We start from the raw sequence: 22,522 nt of genomic DNA, 5'->3' as shown, positions 1-22,522 counted from the left end.
GTAGAGGGTCCATATTTAAAATACTGTGTACCCCCATCTAATTCCATATGTTTCTTCCTAACCCCTGGCAACTAATGATTAGCTTATGCCCTGAGACATGAGGATCTAAATCCCCACATTTCTTTTCATCTATCTGACAGAATGGTGGATGGCCTTATTATCCATATAAATGTCCAGTCCATTTTTGAATCCAACAAAAACCTCAACTGTAGCTTAGGGCAATGAGTTCTATAGGTTAACTATGTGTTGTGTAAATCTTTTAAAATCAGATTTAAGTTACATGTCTTTCAATTTCATTGTGTCCCCTTGTTCTTACATCGTGAGAAAGAAGTGTCCACGTTACCTCCTGTATTCCCTGCAATGTTTGCAGGACCAAACGGTGTCTAAAGTTAGGCTCCTACATCCCCATTTAGGCAGCTAACTAAATGGCCTGGTTTTCAAAGCAGAGAGCATCTGGCAGCTCTCCAGATATAGAAGGGATGGCAAGGGATAAAACAGGCATCTGATTTTTAAAATCTTGGCCTATTCTTCTGTGACCCTAAGCCCTTAATGCCAACTGGCAAGGGGGTTACAAGAATATCCTGATTCTGGTCTGTACATTCTGGTTCACCAGAGAATGTCATGTGTGAGGTCTTAAATGAAAGCCGGGATCACATTGGTCATTGATACCACTGCGAAATATAGGCACAGATACTATGCAAGCAGTTATGTATGTCTACTAAAAACGTGTTCCCAAAGTCTGTATTAAGGCACAGTTGACAGACAGGTTTTCTGCCAAACAAAAGATGTTCAGCCCACAAAGTGAAAGCCTCATTTACACACAAAGTCAATGGGGAGGGGAGAGTGAAGTCAATAGGGAGGCAACACACTGGAGAATAAGCTACAGGAGGTTATCCTGACTCTGGGTACAACCACTGAACTTTGGAGGATACAAGGAGAAGGCCGGGAAGACACCCCTTTATCCTTCCCTTAAGAAGTAATCAGGCAGAGCAGTTACATTCATGAAAACGGGATCACCACCAGGCTTGGCTGAAAATGCTACAGAAGACATCTGAGGGAGATAAACTTCTCTAGACCGAAGGTTAGCTTGTTGTTTAGTCTCCAGAAATCGTGTTATGATTTTGTTTTATATGTAACCTTTTGTTTCCATTATCCTTTCTCAACATTTCGTGCCTCTTGAATCTTTGCTAATACATTTATTGTTGTTTTCTCTGTAAATATATCTCAGAGCTGTGAGATTAAGCTAGGTGCTGATCCTGAGTTGAACCGTACAAGCTGGTGTGCACACTCTTCTCTGGGGACAGTAGTCCTGGTATCTCTCTGACTGTTCAACAGAAAAGGGGCTGGGTAGAGAGGGACACTGCAAAGGGGGTTGGGGACCAGGGCACACCAACTGTTAACCTGCAAGGTGAAGTAAGGGCTGGCATAGCGCAGAGGAGATTGCTTAGGTGGGTAACAGGCTGATGGTGTCAGGGAACTGACACCCAGTTTAAGTACAAGCATTTTGCCACTCACAGAAGGCGGGGGGCTAAAAACGTGACTGAGTCATGAGTACCCTGAAAAGGATCACAACTTCTAAACATCTCTCCTATTATTAATTATATATATTTTATTACACACACACACACACACACACAGTGTGACGTTGCGCCCCATAAGGCTTTATGGAAATATGCTTTATGGAAATATGCTTCTGACATAACTGGAATATGTTTTATGCTACATATGCCATGTAACATATCTTTGTAAAAGTTATGATCTACTGAATCTATCCATCCTATTTGTATGCATGTATCATTTTTGTATTTGAAGTTATGAATATTGGCTGTGTACTGGTTTGATTTTAAGTACCCTTAGTAAGGCATTTGGGCAGCATCTATAGAAAGGAATTTGCAAGTTAAGTGCCCAATCAAGAAACACTTAAAGGACAATGGATCTTGGAAGGCTCCAATCCACATAAGAAGTCTACTAGAGGACATTCAAGGTAGCATGTGAACCATGGCTGCTACCTGTAAGTTCTGAGTCATGCATGGACATGTGACTTGCCCATGTGACTCCAAAACTCCATCTTGTAGCTGGGATTCTACACAGGGGGAGGGAGGGGTGTCCACCCACAAGAGAAAGTCTACTTAAACCCCTGGGAGACCCCTCCATTTTGTCTTCAGCTGGCTCAAGAGATAGCCTCTCCAGCCCAAAGGATACCCGAAAGAAACTGGAACAAAGGACAGTAACCACAGGGGGTGTGAGTGATTGCTGGACTCAGACTAGAAGGAGACTAGTCTGTAAAAGGAAGCTTACTGGAACACCTCTGAGGGAGAGGTTTTATCTGTATTCAGTTTTTTTACTGTATTAGGCATAGACTTGCATATTTTATTTTATTTTGTTTGGTAATTTATTTTGTTCTGTCTGTTACTACTTGGAACCACTTAAACCCTACTTTCTGTATTTAATAAAATCACTTTTTACTTATTATTTAACCCAGAGTATGTATTAATACCTGGAAGGGGGGGCAAACAGCTGTGCATATCTCTCTATCAGTGTTATAGAGGGCAAACAATTTATGAGTTTACCCTGTATAAGCTTTATACAGGGTAAAACGGATTTATTCGGGGTTTGGACCCCATTGGGAGTTGGGCATCTGAGTGTTCGAGACAGGAACATTTCTTAAGCTTCTTTCAGTTAAGCCTGCAGTTTGTGGGACGTGGTTCAGACCTGGGTCTGTGTTTGTAGCCGGCAAGCATGTCTGGCACAACCAGGCAGGGTTCTGGAGTCCCAAGCTGGCAGGGAAGGCAGGGGCAGAAGTAGCCTTGGCACATCAGTTGGCAGCCCCAAAGGGGTTTCTGTGATCCAACCCATCACACACTGTATTACCATAGTGCCTAGGACTGATGAGGATCCTCTTATTCATCCTCTCCCTTAAATAAATAGTGCCAACCTTTCCGGTCTCTAGTTCACTCAGAAATCAATCTATGGTTCTAATCATTTTCATCTCCAGTCTCCTGACCCCTTGTATTTCTGCTCTATATGGGATTTCCTGAAGCACTTATGTAATTTAGGAGCACAAACCCTATTGACTTAGGCTCTTTTTATAATCCCAATCAGTATTTTTTGAGACAGAATGACCAGAAATGTGAGAGTGCAAGTGAACAGCACAGTCATGCACTTCAAAGGGACATCAACAACCTCAAAGTAATATCCTATAGACAAACAGACCTCCTCATGTATGTGCTACTAGCAACCTAGATTATTAAAACTTGAAAAAACTTTTGATATTCAATTACTTTAACTATTTATACTGTTTGCTTGCATTTTTTGCAACTGGGACAAAAACAAATGAAGTAAGTCTGTATTTTTTTAAAAATTGGAATCATTTCTGTTGGCCTTATGAGGTATAAGGTAGGTTTTTTGTTTTTTTTTTCCAAAATCTAACTTTTCAGCCAACTTTGAACTGAAAGCATCCCATTAAAGCAGTGGTTCCCAAACTTTAACAACCTGTGAACCCCTTTCACGAAAATTTCAAGTCTCGCAAACCCCCTCCTAAAAATGAATATTTCCAGGGATTTTCTCCTTTACATGAGTATAAATTATAAAAGCAGTGATCTTGGAAATAAACAATTTGTTTTTATGACATGCTTATTACACACTATTTATTATTAATTATTATTTATCATTACAGTATTTTTATTACATTATGAAAACGGCAACACTCTTCCAAGATCTCACTTTTGTAGCTTGTATCACTTTGAATAAGCCTGTTATAAGACAATACTCCTATGTTTCATCAAGGAGTATCAGATGTGAATCAGCAGGAAGGTATTTAAGAACTGAACTCAAAGAGTTCCTCCTACACAAGCATTCAGGTCTTGAGCAGTCCAGGCAAACAACGCACGTTACAACAAAGCTTAAACTTGTTCTTCATAATAATTTTAAAAACAACACTAGCTGCCTATTTCATTTTAAAAACAGCAAAAAATATCCACCTCCCTTTCCTTTTCTTATAAGGAGTCTTGAAGTTTAAATCTCCTCATTGTGATAGATAGGCTTGCTTTGATCTGCTTAGCTCTTGGAAGTCCAGGGGCTCCGGGCTGCTGGCCCCGTGCTGCCCGAGGTCCCTAGGGACAGCTCTGTCCGCCATTAGGGAATTTTTTCCCTGAGAACCCCCTGTAACATTTCATGAACCCCCAGGGGTTCACGAACCCCAGTTTGGGAACCACTGCATTAAAGTAAGACATAAATAACCAACAACAGATGCTATGATTTGTGCAGTTAGACACAATTAAAAATACCTATGACATTTCAAAGTGTTTCCCCTTATTTCTGAGACCAATAAAAGGTTCAGGCTGGATAAACATGTGGACAAAGGGTGCCGATACCAAAATCCTTACTCATATGGGTAGTCGCTATGAGCATAAGTAGTCTGCTGAGCAAATATGGCAGAAATGAGCCCAAAGTGAGTAGAACCTTACTTGGCTTCTATGGGTGATCAATGCTCTGAAAAGCAGAGAGCTTATGCGTGCGCCTCCAAAATAATTTGAAATAAATGTGCATAATTCACTTTCACAGCAAGTGGTTAAACTGTAGCTTCCCTAAGATGGGAATTCCTGTATTCATAAACTAGAAGGAACTAAAACACAATGTGATGTTATTTTCCATTCATATCTGCCATGAGATACAGTGTGTGTGGTTTTTTTCTTCAGTTTTAGGGCTAGCAATAATTGATTGAGCCAACGTCTGAAAAGCCACACTAAGTGACTCGAAGTCCAGAGTAGCTCTTTGCAGAAAACAAATGTGTTCGTTGCTAATTAGTGAAGGAGTGTCTTCATTCTGAAAAATCAATAGCCAGCAATAAGGGACTACTTAAAGGATTTGGCTTCACATTTTGTGACAAAGATCCAACATGACTGGCTGGCATCAAGCCAAATGTTCTAATCAAATTTCTTAGACCACTAATATGCGTCACCTGGATTTTCATGAAACAGTTTCACCAGTCTCATTTTTCAGTTACTACACTGTCACGATCATCAACAAGATTTTATCCCTTTTCTCCTAGCCCCTTAATGCTTCCTTGGCTTCCCCATTCTGATGACTAAAATAACTCTCATTGGCTGCCACTAAACTGCAAGAAGGCAGGCCAGAATCCATGTTCTCAGGTGCTGCCCTGTAGGGTGACATCTCTGCAATGCTACATTTGGAAGGGAAGAGGTGCAGGGGCTCAAGCAATTGTTTTACATTCGTAACTGATGCAGTAATTTATGGCAAGCCCTGGCAAACCCTGGCACAAATTAAGCACTGCATCTGTGGAATAGCTTTTACTGGATTAACATAGCCAGAATCAGCAGGAAGGCCCAGATGAGAGTTCAAGATCCTACTGCACATAAAAGAAAAGGAGAAAAATTAGATTGCTTGCTTTTCGGCGATCCCTCTGGGTATATTGTGGGGTAATCGGCCCATCAGCCTTGTTCCCAGAAGATACAGCAGGCTAGCCAGCTGCTGCCAAATAGCTACAATGGTGACTGGGCTAGCTACCCAGTCACTGAAGATGTTTCAGTTGGGTAGCAGGCTCCTTGCACTGTGAAGAATTTATCTCAGGTAGGAGGGATGGGCACTTTTGTTGGGGGAAGAGAGGTCAAGGAGCCTGTGAGGGGAAGAGAGAGTGGCCCTAGAGAAGGAGCAAAATAAGTTGTGGATAATTCAGGTAAATGCTAGGCAAGGATCTGGAGCCCAGTTCATCAGTCCCCCACACCTGGGGCAGTCACCTATACCAGTGCAAACTGATCGCCAGGTGGTTGTATGTCATCAGAACGGGAGTGCTCTGTCACACTGGTGTCAATGAGGACACAAAGGGTAGGGCAATGGGGAAACACAGCTATGAGCTTTTGGGTGCTGATCAGAACCACTTTAGGCTTGCCCACCTGTAATTTGAACCCAAGGCAGATGTCTGTGCAGAGCCACAAACAGGATCAAGTCACTTGAGGGCAGGATCCTCAAAAGTGCCTGTTGTTATCATACACTCAATTCCCATTGACTTTCAATGGGAGTAGGACTCCTAACTCCCTTACACAGTCTTGCAGATCTCACCCAGTTAATATCCACCACTCTAGGCCACCTTCTTAGGTCATTCAGGCACAGGACTTGGAATTACTGCATCATTTGCCTGGTTATATCTTATAACATGAGACCTCTTATTCCCTTTTGTTTCAACAGGAGGTTGTTGCGAAAGATCTGGCCTGTTTTCTGAGATTTGTTCTTAATTATTGTAATTGAAAAGAGCAATTTTGTTAAGCTCATCTAATTTCTGTAAGTAATTAATTGCCCTCAAAATTGCTTACCCTGTTTATTTCCTTCCTTCTAACTTTGCAAAGACGTGCCATAATTATTCAAAACACAGTAAAGTATAACCATGTATCTGATTGTTTCCGCATGATACAGATTCGATAAAGACTTTGGCCACATTTGCATTTTTCAAGCAGGGCTTTGCAGATAAAATACTAAATCTGTGAATTTTTAAAACAATAATCTTGATGAATGGTTTCATAGCAAGACCTTGGGTATTTAATATCTTCCAAGACACTCTCTCAATCAATAATTATTGATTGGTTTTTATTTTGGAAGGAAGACACCTGTCAGTGGAAAGATTAGCACTTCCTATTGCCATTCAACACTAATGTAAGCCATCATGAAAACGATAGCTAAACAAGCAAAAAAAAACAACCCCAAAATGGATAATCTATTATTAATAAAAACATTCCATAAAAAACCTAAAAGTGTGTCCAACAGGAATGGACAAAATATGATGTTGCAATCAACGTGACCATCTGGACAAAAACGCACATAAAAATAAATGCAATCCCAGGTGGCTTTTCATTTCAATGACATCAAATATTAGCAATGTTCCTTTAAGGTGTTTGCATATTGTTATACCAATATGTAGCATGTTTGCTTGGTAGGACTCTTGTAAGCACTTAATTTTGTGTATGTGCAGCAGATGAGTGTATTTTTTCTGGTTTTGCATATTAGAAATTTGATCATGTGGGGATGCAGATGTGGGTTGCGTGACAGGAGAACTGAGCCATCCATAGGGCTGTTGAGCATGGTGCTTTGGTGCTTTTGCTAAGATTCAAAAAGGTGTAGTAAGCTGACTGCTAAGCTTGTGAGAGCACTGTGCCAACGTGCATTATAAATGATAGGGCCATAAGGAAACGTTATGATCACCCAGTCTGACCTCCTGCACAATACAGACCAGAGACCCTCACCCAGTAACTTCATCATCTAGCCAAAACTAGGTGAATAATATCACCCCTGATGTGGGGTAAGTGACATAGGAGCTAAGACCCATTTTCAAAAGCACCTAAATCACTTAGGGTCTGTCTACATGGCAAAAACCAAGGTGAGTCTCAGAGCCTGAGTCTACGACTCGGGCTTGTGCTATGGCACTAAAAATAGCCATTTAGATGTTCCATCCTGGGCTGAGCTCAAGCAGTTAAACACGCCCCTCCCCCCCACATTTCAGATCCTAGGCTCCAGCACGAGCTGGAACATCTATAGCTACATGGCCACTGAGCCCAAGTCTGTAGGTCCAGGCTCTGAGACTCGCTGCTGCGGGTGGGTTCAGTTTTTTGCCATGTGGACGTACCCCTAGACACTTGAACATTTTCCAAGTGAAGCTGGAACTTTCTGTAAAGTTTCCAAGTGACAGAGAATCCCCCATGTCCCTTGGGAAGCTGCCCTCACTGTTAAACCTTTACACTTTATTTCCAGTCTCAATTGGTCTAGCTATGTTATGGCTCCCGTATGTATTTGTTCCTTAGTATGAGATATCTTTTCCCAGTGCAGGTTCTCATGTGCCTCTATCTACTTTGGAAGGGAGCACTGGAGGCAGCGTGATTTGAACCTGTAGTTTCAAAAAGACTATAATTAGTCAAATGGGCTGGTTAGACTCTTACACAGTCTGGGAAGGATAGAATTAGAAGCACAGCTGTGCCGGTGGCTGGCCCTGCTCTCACTCTTCCTTCTCAATGATGTGCTCGAATAGCCTCTCCTCTTGGTTAGTAGAAGTAAATGGAAATCCTAACAATCACTGTTATTAATACCTATGACTATTTTAGTTAATTCATTACAAATTATTATGAATTCAGCAGTAGGACTTTGGGGTACAGGGTAATAGAAATAGTCACTTCTACTACTGCAAATAAGCATTTGCATTCACTGGCTTGCACATCAACACTTATCCCTTGGCAATGCCCTGGCATATCCCCATCGCACCCACTTCCCGAATACTCAGCAGGGCTCAGTGCAGATGCACAAAATCTCCCATTATTTAGCACTGTGCACAGGTCTCGGAACAATGGGCCCGATCCTTAGTGATCGTCCTCGACTCCCCACTGACAGGAATTGAGGGGTGCTGAACACCTTGCTGGATTGGGCCTTACAACCAAGCCTATCAGCTCGGGTGCTGGGCTGAGCGGACTCTGAGCACGAATACTTTGGTTCTCTGCACTTTTCTCCCCGGCCTTCAGCACCCTGTAGGATGGAGCCCTCAGGCGGCAAGTTATACAGCATGATCACTGCATGTTTATAGGCAAATGTCAGTGCAGAAGGAATGAAGGATTAAAATGTTTCTATTCTGCAAGATGAGTCCCCATCTGAAGCTGGTACAATATGTGCTTCCAGAGCTTGCAGCATCATTAACCATTTCCAAGAATTGTGTCTTCAGGTGATAATACAAATTGCTACAGAAATTAACAAAGATTTAATATACGGATCTGAAATGTGATCTTTATTATCTTTGTATTTTCATTTGATTTCAAAACCACAACTATACTACTGAAAAATTAATCTGGCTTTGGTAAAATGACACTCAACATAAAAATCATTTAAAAAAAATCCTTACCAACCTTACTGACCTAATCTCCTTATTATTAAAGTGGAAGGAAGCTTAAACAATTAAAATCTAACTTACTTTTCACTGCACTGAAAGCAATTTGTTTACTTTCTCGCATTTCAATCAGATTGGATCAGTCAGTTTCATTTTCTGTTTTGCATGATGCTGTGTCTCAGCATAGATTTTATTAAACATTTCTGTAGATGAATATTTATTTTTCTTTTTAAATTTCATTAATGTTTCTTTTAAATTTCATTTCATTTAATAAAACCAATTTATTAAAGGTTTTCTAGGTACTTTTAAAAAAAACCTAATTTGGGGGACTGAACTACTCACACTGCGTCTTTAAATATGATGCATAACTAAAATATGAAAATGAGCGTATACTACACCTACACCATATATAATACATCATCGATGAAATGCACCGACTTCAATGGCAGTTGCAGGTGCTCAACACATTCCAGGATTTGGGTCACTGTATTTTGGTTGGATCAGTTAATTTCAAAAGAAGTTGTTTCCCATGGCTGTAGTAATATGAACTGATGTGCCATTTACAGACTCATGAGTTAATCACAAGCTGTTGCTGCCTTGGCAATCAATGGAGAACAGGACATGAAAATGGGTAGCAAAGTTAGATGGGCACTTTTTCAAAGTGGCTTCTCATTTTTAGTGGCTTTATTTCTGGGTACCCAAATTTACACACCAGAATGTGATTTTGAGAAGTACAGTCTGGACTATCCCTAATGTTAAAATATCATAAATCAGACCCTGCAAAAGACATAGGAGTGGCTTTAAAAAAAAATCAAGAGATTTTTTAAACAATAAGAAATGGTGGTTTTTTTCTTTGCCTCCTATCTTTGAGCCTTTAGGACCCACATTTCCAAGCATATTTTCTGCAAATATGGGAGACTAGAAACTTATTTTTAAATGAATGTTGCAATTCCCACATAAGCACGTGACTCCAGGAGCTGGGGCTTTAAGAAAAAGATTAACTATTGCGAGACACTTGATTAAACCACGAGGACTCAACACATTCCAGGAAAGCTGACAAGAGTGAAAGTTGCCAGGAGCTTCAGCTGGAGTTGTGGGTTATCAGCACCTCTGAAAATTAGGCCAGAATTTTCTAAAATTGGGTGCCAAAAATGAGAGAATATGAGGGTCAGGTTTTCCTTCCCAAGCAATGAGTGCCACAGCCTAGAAAGTTGGCTGAGTTTAACATTGCTCTTGGTACCCTCCTATGGAAACAGACAAACAGCCACTCTCCCCAACCGCCAATCACATTTTGTGCTGCCTTGTTTTATGTGACAGAATCTATTACAGCTCACTAGGCTGCCGGACGTGTCTCTTCAAATGACAATTCCGAGATGAGAAATATAGCTCTTCATTGTGGGACAAAAGAGTGTGAAAATAATTATTGTAGTTGGCTGAGAGAAATCGGTTTCCCTTAAATTAAATATTGAAAGGACTATTTTTTTTGTCTGTAAAACTTTAGTGCTCGAGCCATCCTCAACTCCCGTGGAGGAACTGATGATGTTCATCATCCCATTGGATGCACGGTTGTATTAATTTAGATGGAATAAATGGGCCAAAGGTGTTAACCTAACTCAGTTACTGCTTAACATTAAATAGTGTTAAACAAGGTCTGGGTTTGGTATATAGAGACTTCAGCCTGCTTAGTACTATGGCAAACATCATTAATGTTTTTTAAAAAATTGTATGGAAGAGAAAAAAAAGAAGGAAAAAACAGTTATAACCTTTGAAATGTAAAGTATTAAATAAGGCTTTCATTTTAACAACTTTTTTGTTTCTTTTCACTTTAGCTCTAGAGAGTTTTAGAAGGAAAAGCCCCTGTTTGATCATCTCTCAGAGGGTATCAAAAGTAGTAACAACTGTCCTTTTGGAGAAAAGAAAAGAAGTTAATTGAGCTGGTTAAAGTCTGATTTGATTTGATCTTAGGTGGTATTTGGGATTTGGCTGGACTGCGAGAGGTGGCGATGTTATTCAGGTACCTTTCTTTGGCTTGGTTTGGTTAGGACATTTTTTAGGATTAAGATGATGAGGGCCTGAGATCCCAGGAGATGATGTAGGTAGCAGCCATGATGGTGAAGCTTGCTTTACCAGTAGCATCCATCTTTTGTTCTCTTTTTTTTTTTTATTTCCCCCTCCCTCCAAAAAAGGCTCTTTCTTGAAGAACCCACAAAGGGAATGGTGGGTGGAACAGGCTACCCTTCATTATTTTGTCCACCAATTAGGCCTAATATTCGACACACCGATTTTGATTCCTTACTTTTTTTACAATTATCACAAATTTGTAGGCCCGATTATTATAACAGGGCTCACTGCTGTGTAGGATCAGGCCCTTAGGGTCTTGATTCAGGGAAGCACCTAAGTGTTTATTTCAATGGGATTTAAGCATATGCTTTCCTGAATTGAGGCCTCAGGAACTAACACCATTCTTTCTCGCTTAGAAAATAGCACAAAGAGAATAAATAATGATCCAATGGAACCTCAGTTTGTTAATTCAGTGTTTGTTGTATTGCTAAAGAAAGAGGGATGCTAGCAGGTTGACACAGATGCAGGTAAATGCAGGTAAAAGGGTTGAATGCTGGGATAAAACTATCTTGGGGTCCCTTTTAAAAACTGAACTAACCAACAAGTGGAAAGTTTGGGTACCAATAACTAACATAATGGGAAATAAATTCCTAGGAGGATGCTTTTTGTATGTGCCTAGATTTCCTTTGATGGACATTTTCATTGAACACAACTCTCCAGTCCTACTTATTATTCTTTGTGAAGGCCCACACTAATTACATTTTAAAGGGCATCCAACTGACTTTAAAGCAAATGTTCAGACAGGTTTTGTATACTATGTCTATAAAATGACAGTGGCACAAAATGCATGGAAAAAGGGAAGGAGAGTTAAAACAAATTGAAAACTCCCATTTTTCATGGCTTTGTAATTGCTCTTGGCTATAAAAGCATATATTTCACCCTTCCAAAATAAATAAAATAAAACTCACAGCCACAGACTGCACCATGGAAAAATGTCAGTGACAGCAGTTTGGCTAAATGGAATGCTAGCAAACCTAACCGCAGATAGAGAGCAGGACAATTAAAAGTGTGGGGGCGGGGGAGGGGGGGGAGGGGAGAAACACACACTGAGATTTCAAAGAAAATGTTACCATGCTTAAAAAAAATAGAATGCATGACTGATGGGCTCTCGTTTTCTGGTATGATGAAGCAGGCTTCACTCCCTCCCCTCCAGCCATTCGGAAGCACATTAAGATTCCTGCATAACTTTAGGTATGGCAGGTGTCCAATCCCATTGAGGAATTCTTTCAATCTAATTACAAAATCTGCCTTTTATTAATCAAATAATCATTCCATCCCTGGAGCCAATTCTTTCATAATAGGATCAGTTTTGGTTACTGTAACGGCCCCAAAATGATGTCATGCATAATTCCCAATGACACTAGACTGCAAACAAAGTAATTCAAATGGCAGTAGGATGAGGAAAGCAATCCCAGGGGAAGAACATAAGCACCCTCCACTTCTAACAGTTCTGTGATCAGAATAACCATTATTTAAATAGTTTCCGATTAAGGAGCATGCCTCTTATCGACCTAATGTAATTGTGATACAGCCATTTGGGGGGGGGGGGGGACCATAGGAAATAACATTCTGCAGTAACACTTTTTCACAAAGAACAGATATTAAACAAATAGGAAAATGTCTGAAAACATGAACAAGCCTTGGCAGTTTAAAGTGTTTGCAAAGGCGAGCAGAGAAGAGAATGCATCAAGGCCCCAGTCCAGTAAAATACCGACGCATGTGCCTAACTCTACGTGGTTCCGTTGAAATCAGTGAGACTACCCATGTGCCTTGCTGGATCAGGGCCTAACTGCACAACAATATGCGTTCCTTCGGTCTATAAGGCATTCTGGATTCATGTGAGTATTAAAAAATACACGTGTACCAGGCCCCTGAAACTCTGGGCCACATTCTCTCTTGTGCCCAGCATCCAGTGGGCACAATGGGACAACTGCTCATGGGCTAACTGCGGCTCCCTGGTTCAAGCTACAGTAGAGCAGCGTCAGAGCTGCTCTAAAGTGTTCCATTCAGTAATGCCTCCCTGCCAGGGACCATCTCCCAGCTGGAGATCTCTGGAATGCAATGTTGTTCTATTCCATCCTCTCTCATCTCCGTGCTAGAGGCTGTGGGAGCGTGGGCATGGCATAAGAGGCAGATAGATTGGCTTTTCACCAGCTGGGTGCTCCTCATCCTGCCACAATCCCCAGATTGGATGATCCATCCATCTACAGGCAATACACTATCCCAGTGAGTTTGGAATGGTGGTGGACAGCACTCATTTATGACAGAGCAGTGTATACCAGCAATACACCATTGCTAGGGCCTTTGCTTTGGTCCCTGAGAGTTAATTTCATTCTCATGCACAAGGTCTATGCACTACTCCAGCCCACTTAAACCCCCAAAACAGGCCCATTGCACAGAGGTGAATTTCGCCCTGACAGAAGTAGTCGAGACATTCTCAGTTGACTTTTTCTTTCCTCTGCCTGTTGAGACTCCTGCATACTTTTCAATGGCAGCAATTTTGTGGGCGCAAGTTTATGGCCACGACTGTCTAATCTACCTACCGCTCTACCTAATAATTTAAGTGATCAGCACCTAGAGAACACTTGTTATGGTAGTTCTTACTGGCAACACTGCATATGGCTTAAATAACTTCAAGAGTGAGAATGCTGCAGTGAAGAGGGCTAGTCGGCAAAACCCATTCTTGGCTGGAATTTCACGAAGGACAAAGAGATGTGAGAAGATTCCAAGATGGAGCCATTTTATTTCTTTATTACATTTCATAATATACCATTCATTTAAAACCTTCCAAAACAATCGTAGTTTTCACTGAGTCTGAACCCTAAATATTTGAAAACACAAAGAGGGTTGTTGTTTTTTTTAAACTGACTGAGGAGGGGAAGAGGAAGTTAAAACCAGCTTTATCAAAAGACCCCAGTTACAAACTTGTTAGTTATAATTATTTAATACGTACATCATGATGGTGCCCAGATGCTCAGCTAAGGCACAGTGTCCTGTTGTGCTAGGCATGGTATAAACACAGGGTGAACCCTGGCTCTATTGAAGTCAATGGGAGTTCTGCCATGGACATCAGCAGAGTCAGGATTTCACCCACAGAAGTAGACACTGGGCCTGCCCTGCGGTGCTTATGGGTTCTCCATGAGATCATACATTTTCCCATACAAGATGAAAACGTTTTATTTGGAATTACAGGGCAGATCAAGTCTGGCCTAGACCATGGAAAGGCTGCTACCTCTCCATACTAAACAACATACCTGAAGAGCCAAGATAGAATGCTGGACTTATTTATTACTGGTAGCACACACTCTGTGCTGGACTCTTTCCTAACACTTAAGGAGCACGCTCCCCGTTCCAATGAGAACACAGTCAAAGGACAAGCAAGTGGACAGAGATCAGGGGAAGGCTTTATACACAGACCTAAAGCTACGAACTAACAGAGCATAGATTTATCTTTCTGGAAACTGCCTGTCAACCTGGAAAAGGGAACACGGGTGAGAATGAGGCAGCTTCTGATCCATCAAGGTGTTTCCTTGACTCTTTGAGCATAACTCATGGATGCTGAGTGTTAAACTGCTGGACATTCAGATTCTGCCATGTTAGCCCAATAATAAAGTGACTGTACCTCATGGTCTAAGGCTCGGGATGTTTATTTTTACAACTTTGCAGAAATCCTTCATCCATACAGCACCTGGCTCAGACGCTGCCCTTTCAATGGCTCTTCTGTTGGCACATTAATTCATGGTACCCCAGGGGACACCATGGGGCTTATCAAGTTGATTTGTTTAAGTGGAGTTATTTGGCTATCCATTTTCTATGTTTCATAATGTATTTCCAACCTTAAAGCGACATAAGCAAGCACCAGATTGCCAAGGTGCTTATTAATTGCCTATTCAAATATTTTACAGCTTTTATTTTTACATCGCCACAGGGATTTGAATATTTTGTAGTTGTCGAGTTGCCTGAGGATTTATGTTGCGAGAACTTCACCATAGCTTAATGCAGAACAGCAACGGGAAATGAAGTGGGAGAACAAACTTCCATTCAGTTCCCCTAATGCTGTAAAACTGTCACACAAGTATCACAGCCAAGCTCTTCATACAAAAGGCCTTATTTGTTTACAAAAAATAAACAAAATAAAAATAATACTCATCAGAGATCTAACATTTTGGAACCACACTAAGGGCTCACAGCGGTCAGCCGAATTTTTTGGAACCACATAGATTTTGTTTCCATAGATTTAAGACAAAGAAGGACCATTCTAATTAGCTCCAGTATAATTTAGGCCATAGCATTTCACTCAGTGATTGCTGAATGAAGCACATATCTTGTAGTCGAACTAGAGCATATCTTTCAGAAAGAAACAACCAAACTTGATTTAAAGACTTCAAGTGTTGGAGAATCTACCACCTCTCTAGATAAGATATTCCAATAGTTAATTACCTCCAGTGTTATAAATCTGCATCTATTTCTAGCCTGAATCTAATTTCTAATTCCAGGTAGGTACTTACAGAACGTGATCAAGTAACCTCTTAACCTTTTCTCTGGTAAATTAAATAGACTGAGTTTATGTCTTTCACATATTTTAAAATAAAGAATGTTACTGGTAATGAAGGTTTGGAAAGATATCAGTAAGGTGTTTAAAAATATTTTTATTGCTTGTGTTTTCAAAGCATTTTATTTTAGTCAAATCAGGAATAGACACTCGTCTGCCAAAGAACCTATACCATATTTTACAATGACACAGTAATTGACATAACCTGTAATATAAATGTCTGGCATTTTAACAAAGGTATTAGAGATTAGCACAAGCAAAAATAACTCAGTAGATTACTGATATATTTGCCTTAATTATGATATTAATTTATTATTATTATTATTATTATTATTATTATTATTATTATTATTATTATTATTATTATTATTATTTTAATTTAGAACAGTTCTGAGCTTTCTGGCCAGGTGACCTTGAAAAGATTCTTCTCAGACAGCAGGTCTACACAGCTGATATAATATGAGTAGTAAAATTGCTAGTCCCGAGTGTTATTAAATTTATTGTTGATTTAAGATCTGATCCCTAGCTCACTGAAATGAATGGGAAGACTGCCACTGACTTGGGCTTTGGATCATCTACGCTCTTAAAGTGGACTGATTGTTCCTAGTACCTAATATAGCCAAGAGTCTGAAATACTGCTGACAGAAGAGGGGGCATTGTGCTACCTAGCAGCCTGCCACCAGATCAGGAATGGACAGTAATGACACACGGCCAAAGGGGATCACAGCTGAAACACAGGACATAACCACGTTCCGGGGAGGTGGGGGTGGGGAAGGGGTGTTGTAACTTGTCACACATCTGAACAGAGTGGCTTTTTCTTACAGTGGCTTTGGCAACACTTGCGTGCCAATAAAGCGTCACTGAACTGAACGGACAGCAGTAAGGGACTGGAAATGGATGTAAAAGATACCACCCATAAAATCAAACTTCGCAAGCTTCTTTGTCGCGTTATCACCTGTACATCCAAGTTCCCCAGGCCAGAACACCTCGCTTTGCCGGGGCGCCATGTACCCCCCTGCTTCCACAAGCAAAGAGGAGCCAAAACCGGTGGATCTGGTAGCTCCACAGTCTGCTCCCACCTTCCCCCAGCCATTGGGAAATGTCCTGCATTGAGGAGCTCATGAGCAGGGGCTGAAAGGGGGATCTTAGAGAGCTAAGCCATTTCCCCGCACCTACAGCCTCTTCTATGGACAAGCGATTGTTTAGGCTGCCACACTTTGTCAAAGGAAGCTCTGTTTCCAAATAAACTCTTCTCTTATTCCAGAGATTTTCCATCTGAGCTGGAATGCAGAGGCTGAGAATATGGAAAAAAATAGGCTTTGCTCAAAGAGATAATTCTAATTGCCCAGGACATCTAAGGAAGCGCCAACTGTATTAAGAGGAAAATGAAATAAACCCAGCAGAGAGACATGTACTGCTGACCCTGAAATGAAAGTTCAGCATGGGTAGGTGATGTACAAGAGAGACGGGGCATCATGGGAAAAAACTGAAAGGAAAAAATGACAAGAAAAAATACAGTGTGAGGTTGAAAGGATACAAGACCCAACATATTATTCCCTTGGGGAAGGGAGCTGGTTGAGGGGAAAAAGGGGCAGGGACTGGGGGATTAACGGCACAGAGCCAGACAAAGCACAGGGAACCTTAGGCTTAGTCTACGCTACATAGCTGTCGGCTAGCAGTGTGAAAAAAATCGCATGCAGTAGCAGCCATAGCTATGCCAGTAAAAGCCCTAGTGTAGGCACAGTGACACCAGAAACAAAATCCTTCTCCCGGTACAGCTGATCTCCTTACACCAGTATAGCTATGCTGGCAAAGCATATGTAGCTCAGACAAGCCCTTGGACTCAACCCCATGGGGCTCAGAGCAACCCTGTGGAATGCCCTCCTCTTCACATGTCAACCTAGGCTCCCCCTCCTCACTCCCCAGCAGAGATGCCTCTGTGGCCATGCTGCTTGGTGTATGGCGAAGCGCCGCTCCGCTCCCCTCCTCTGCGCATTGGATGTTAATGCCGAGTGTCACTGCTCTATTGCACCACCCCTGCAGAATTACCGGGAACCCCCACATCTCAGGGGCTACTCTCCGGGGTCACTGGCGGCTTGTGGGGAAGGGTGAGGGGCACTCTGCAAGGCTTCCGCTCCCCTTCTGCAATTTCCAGCAGCTCTTGGTGCTGCCCTTCGCCACGCCCACCCCTGCTACAAAGAGCCGGTCTTTGGAACCAGAAAGCTGTGCTGGGGGCGCTACTGGGCACTTCAAACCTCTGTCCAGCTTGAGAATTTTACGGTGAGGCCTGACCTACTTTAAAGGAAAGCACCATCTGCGAGAGCAGATACAGCCGCAGCAACAATAACCTCTTGGAGAAACGTGCTATTCAGTCATTATATAACGAGTTCCCTTCCTGTCCTCTCCCTCCTCCCACCTGTCAAAGCGGGGATGAGAGAGCCCTTTAGCGGAGTCAGATATTGTTCTGCTTTGCTCTATACATAATAAAGTGCTGATGCCGACCATTTCCTCCCCACAAAGTTCATTAGATGGTCTTATTAATTAGCTGACTCTACATCCTATCACACACTGCCACCTGAAATCTCACTTGCATTTGTAAAGCATGCAATTAAAGCCATAGGCATTGTCACAGGCAGGCACTGCCGGGCATTAATATTCTATTCAATCAATAGCTAGACAATATGATGCTGTGCCTTGGATGCTCACCAAAGTAAAGAACAATATACGTGCTGTGCAGAGAGCACAAAAATTTGATTTTAGGAACTCCAGTGTAAATCTGGAGCAGTGCCACTAAAGCCATATGGGTTACTTTAGGTTTGGACTGAGGGCAGAATAAGAGCCAATAAATCTACTGCAGAGAGAAACAAATCAGAAGTAGGCTGTGGCACTCAAAGCAGAGAGAAGTAATAGCAATCCACACTTCCACTCCTTTTCTGCACAGTACTAAAATAATAATTATCAAATTGTAATTCCATCTTACATTAGCTGCAGTTCCATCTTACTTTAAAGAACCTGGCCATTGTCTTTTTCAGAACGGGCGCACACAACTGTGCTACGCAAAACTGAATGAAAACTGTCACCATTCATCTTAAATACACTCTAATACCAGGGCCCTTTAAAGACAGGCCTTCATCCTCATCCACCCGTTCTTGCTCATAATAAACCACTTCTGCAGTCAAAAACAGGATCACATGAGATAAAGACAATGCATCACCCCTTCTTGTCATTTCTGTCAGGAGGGTTTGTTACAATATACTCTGTTCAAAGAGTAAGGGAGCTGTAAACAGCAAAAGAGAGAGAGAAGGGGGGGAAAAGCCACTTACTTGATATTGTCGAGACAGCCGGATTCAGGTTTCAGGATGGCAGTATGATGGAACATTTTATAGAGAGCAATCCCCAGGAAGATTACATTAAGCTGGAATGAAAAAAAAAAGAAAGAAAGAAAGGGAAAAAAAAGGTTGTGTTACACGGAAGACCTGGAGGAGGGGGAAGTGAGTCTTTTCTTTGTAACAGATGAGTTGCTCTGGGAAATTAGTTCTCACTACAGTTTTATAGAGACTAAATCATAGATGATTGCCTAGTATTCTATAAAGGCAAGACAGCTTCCCGAATGAGAGAACAGCAATACAATTGAGTTCCACAAAGCTGTGGTGCTGGATGAAGCCAGCCCTTACACCAAGAGCAGTGTTTCAAGTGATGTTATGGAAAATTAAAAATGTTTGCTGTAACTGCTCTTCTGTGGCTATGCAGTGCATACTGATGACAAACCATTCCAGGTTTGTTGTTCACCTGCTCCCATGGAAAGGAACACAAGGCTGCCCTCACCAGGGGCAGGGGTGAGTATACATTTTCAACTACAGCGTAACGTGGGAGATGTGCGGGCAAGTGATTATTAAAGAGACACTACAATGTAATGACTGGGAAAAGGAGCTTGGTCTATGCTGTAAAAGATAGATTGTGATTCACTAGCTCTAGGCTAGAGAGGCTCCCAGTGACTGGAAATGAGTTACCAAAGACCCAGACGAGAGGCGGCAATCACAGAGGGAGAGGCCTTTTATAAATGTATTTAATAAAAATATAGATTAATGGTTCTGTAGAGAAACGTATAAAATACGCAAGCCACTACATCCTTCAAACAGCACGATCCCGATTTGCACACAATTGGGCTGTTTTTGTGTGTGACATATGATAGTCACTACAGATTTAGCAAGTGGCACAGGCCTCAACCTGGATGGCTAATGAAACACTCTGGATTGAAATGAGAACCAACTACAACGTCTGCATTGAAATGAGTATGCTCATTCCTTGCTGTGTTGGCTGAACTACTTTATATTTAAAACAAAGCATGATTTATGTAAGCCTTATTGCAGTGATTTCAGAATGAGCAAACTCCAGCTGTCTCTAAAGTTTGGTTCTTTACCTTGTTGCTATGTTATCTGATATGGTGACAAAGTGTGTTAACTGTGAAGTTACACTTATTTTGTTTTAACTTCTAAAGCGAGAGAAAAAAATCGTTTCCATTTTTGACTTCGCTCCTATTTCAGATTTCCCTTTGTGCATAAATGATGTATTGCTTCACTCTGGAATTCAAAGGGATGAGCATACAGTGATGTCAAAATAGAGACCAGCGCTTCTAAACGTCTGATAACATCAAACAAGCTTTGCAAGAGACTATTCTGAGCAAGTGTCCACAGCACAAGCTCGTACTGAAACATACTTTCCTTTCTCCAACAGGTTTTGATCAAGTATTTCAGAATGCAAGGAGTCTCTTATAATGAGTATCTAATTGCTTGTGTTAGGTGGGGTCAGATAAGAACATGCTTTCCCCAAATTAATCTATGTAAATTCAAGATATAGAGTGAAAGTTTTATTTCTTGACCTGGGAGATGGAGTAGTTAATTAGGAGTTCTTACCATAATTATCAAGGTCGCTGGTCCTATAAAGCTCCAAATGAAGTAGGTGTCAAGTCTGAGCCAACATCTGTAATGAAACACAGGGGATAGAAGGCATTCAAGGACTGAGCGCAGGACATACATCAAGAGTGAGCGAGTGACAGAGAAGAATGTGAGCTGCAAAACATTCCACTGGGAGACAGGAAATATTACATTGCTTGTTCATTTAAATGCTGAATTATGTGCCCAATTTCTGACAGTGCTATTGATGGAGGAAGATAATTACCTCTGGAGGAAGCAGGGGGGGGAAAGGCACAGGGCCTAGCTGCTAAGGCCTTTTGCATCTGTCATAGAAAACCTTATATTAAAAAAAAAATGTGTGGGGGGGAGAAGGAACTATGAGCAGCCATTAAATCTCTTAGCTTCTCCCCAATTATGATGCAACACAACCTGCCAGTCAACTGTCAAGCGAGCTGACGTTTTTCTGTCAAGAAGCTCTGAGGAAATTTGGTGCAAAAAGGAAATAAATTTTGGTACCGGAGGATTGAAGATTAGATTAATTAGATTCAGCAGCCTCACCTTAGAGGTTTTACCGCCCTGAACCTCCCGAGTGCATTGTTGCCACTAGTGTTTCTAAGGTTGCAAATGATCTTCAGTATCACATAAAGCTGATTCATGACCTAAAACTAAATTATTAATCACTTAATTTCAGCTGCACTTAATACTTCCCCAATTTTTAAGGCCCCTGGGAAATTATATTTCCATTCCTAGTTCATTCAAGATGACAGGAAGATAAAATGGAAGTGACTCGTTACAAGACGGATGAATATAAATTCTGAGGAAGCTACATATGATGTTTAAAATAATAATGTCTTGTCGTGTTTGTCATGTTACTCATTAAAGTCGTGTTTATAAGGGGAAAACTACTAAATTGTAAAAAAATCCTTTTACCCTTGAAATTAAGTGGATTTCCTAGTTAAATAAAGTGACTACAATTATGCATATCAATTTATCCTGAGAGTATATAGTGTAAGACAGCAGTTCTGATCCCTGGGTCTGGGTTGGGTCCTAGTCAACTCAACTCAACTCCACAAGGAATCCAAGAAATGTAGGGCTGCAAGGAACCTCAAGAAGTCATTTTACCTATCATCTTGCACCGAGGAAGGGCCAAGTAAATCTGGACCATATCTCACAGGTGTTTGTCTAACCTGCTCTTAAAAACCTGTTCCACAACTTTGCTTGGTAACCTCTTCCAATACTTCATTAGTTTCTATAGTTAGAAAAAGAACAAGGAGTCTGGTGGCACCTTAAAGACTAACAGATAGTTAGAAAGTTTTTTCTTTTATCTAGCCTAAATCTCCCTTGTGCGGATTAAGCCAATGAGCACAGGGGTCTGTGCCAGCAGATCCAGAGAAGGGGTCAAAGCCTAGAATTGAAATGCTACGGTGAAAACAACCGTCTCTTTCTACACTGAAGAATTTTAGGATTTGCAAAATCAAAAATTAAACTTTCAAATTTCAAAATTGTAGAAAATTCAGGTGTGTTCCCAACTTTACCAACCTAGGGCACCTCTCCACTGCTGGCTTCTTTGGGCAGCATGCAGGGTACATACGGGGTAGCTCCGTAGCCTGGGTATAAATAGCAACACAGACTGTGAGGCACGCCTGAAGAGGGAGGGTATGTCCCTGAGTACATACTTTATATGGCTCTCTACTCACCCAAGCAGTGCCTCCCTTCCCACACGACTATTTTTGGCAGTGCAGTGTCCTGCTGCCTCTGCTCTGTGGAGCCTTTCACATCTGCTGGAAAAGTCTCTGGCACAGGGAAAGGGTCCAACAGTGAGGAAAGACTCCACGAGCAACCTGCTGCTGGAACCTTTCCCCTCTGCAGGGAAAGACTCTGGAAGCAGTGAAAGGCTCCGGCAGCAGTCAGATGCTGAAGCCTTTTTCCACTGCTTCCCCCCTGCCAGAGCCTTTCATTGGCATGTGTAGCTACACACCGCAACATAGACGCAGGCCGCTAGTCACTGCGGTGTGTAGCTACACGTACCCTACACACTGCCACCAGCCACCAGCAGTGTGT

At 41.5% G+C, this 22,522-nt stretch overlaps 1 protein-coding gene across 17 annotated transcripts in view; it reads right to left on the bottom strand.

The window, feature by feature from the left end:
- ADGRL3 (adhesion G protein-coupled receptor L3) overlaps nt 1-22,522 on the bottom strand; it is a 452,742-nt gene that overhangs the window by 59,715 nt on the left and 370,505 nt on the right. For all 17 annotated transcript variants that reach the window (XM_065405560.1, XM_065405559.1, XM_065405564.1 and 14 more), the window contains 2 exons: nt 20,462-20,528; nt 18,872-18,963 (listed from right to left, as the gene is read on the bottom strand). In XM_065405560.1, the coding sequence (XP_065261632.1) occupies nt 18,872-18,963; nt 20,462-20,528 (159 nt within the window). The remainder of the gene's footprint in view (nt 1-18,871; nt 18,964-20,461; nt 20,529-22,522) is intronic.

Source organism: Emys orbicularis, chromosome 5 (assembly GCF_028017835.1).
Source record: "Emys orbicularis isolate rEmyOrb1 chromosome 5, rEmyOrb1.hap1, whole genome shotgun sequence".
Lineage (NCBI taxonomy): Eukaryota > Metazoa > Chordata > Testudines > Emydidae > Emys > Emys orbicularis.
Note: the sequence above shows the minus strand (reverse complement) of the source record. Positions and strands in the feature narration are given on the sequence as shown.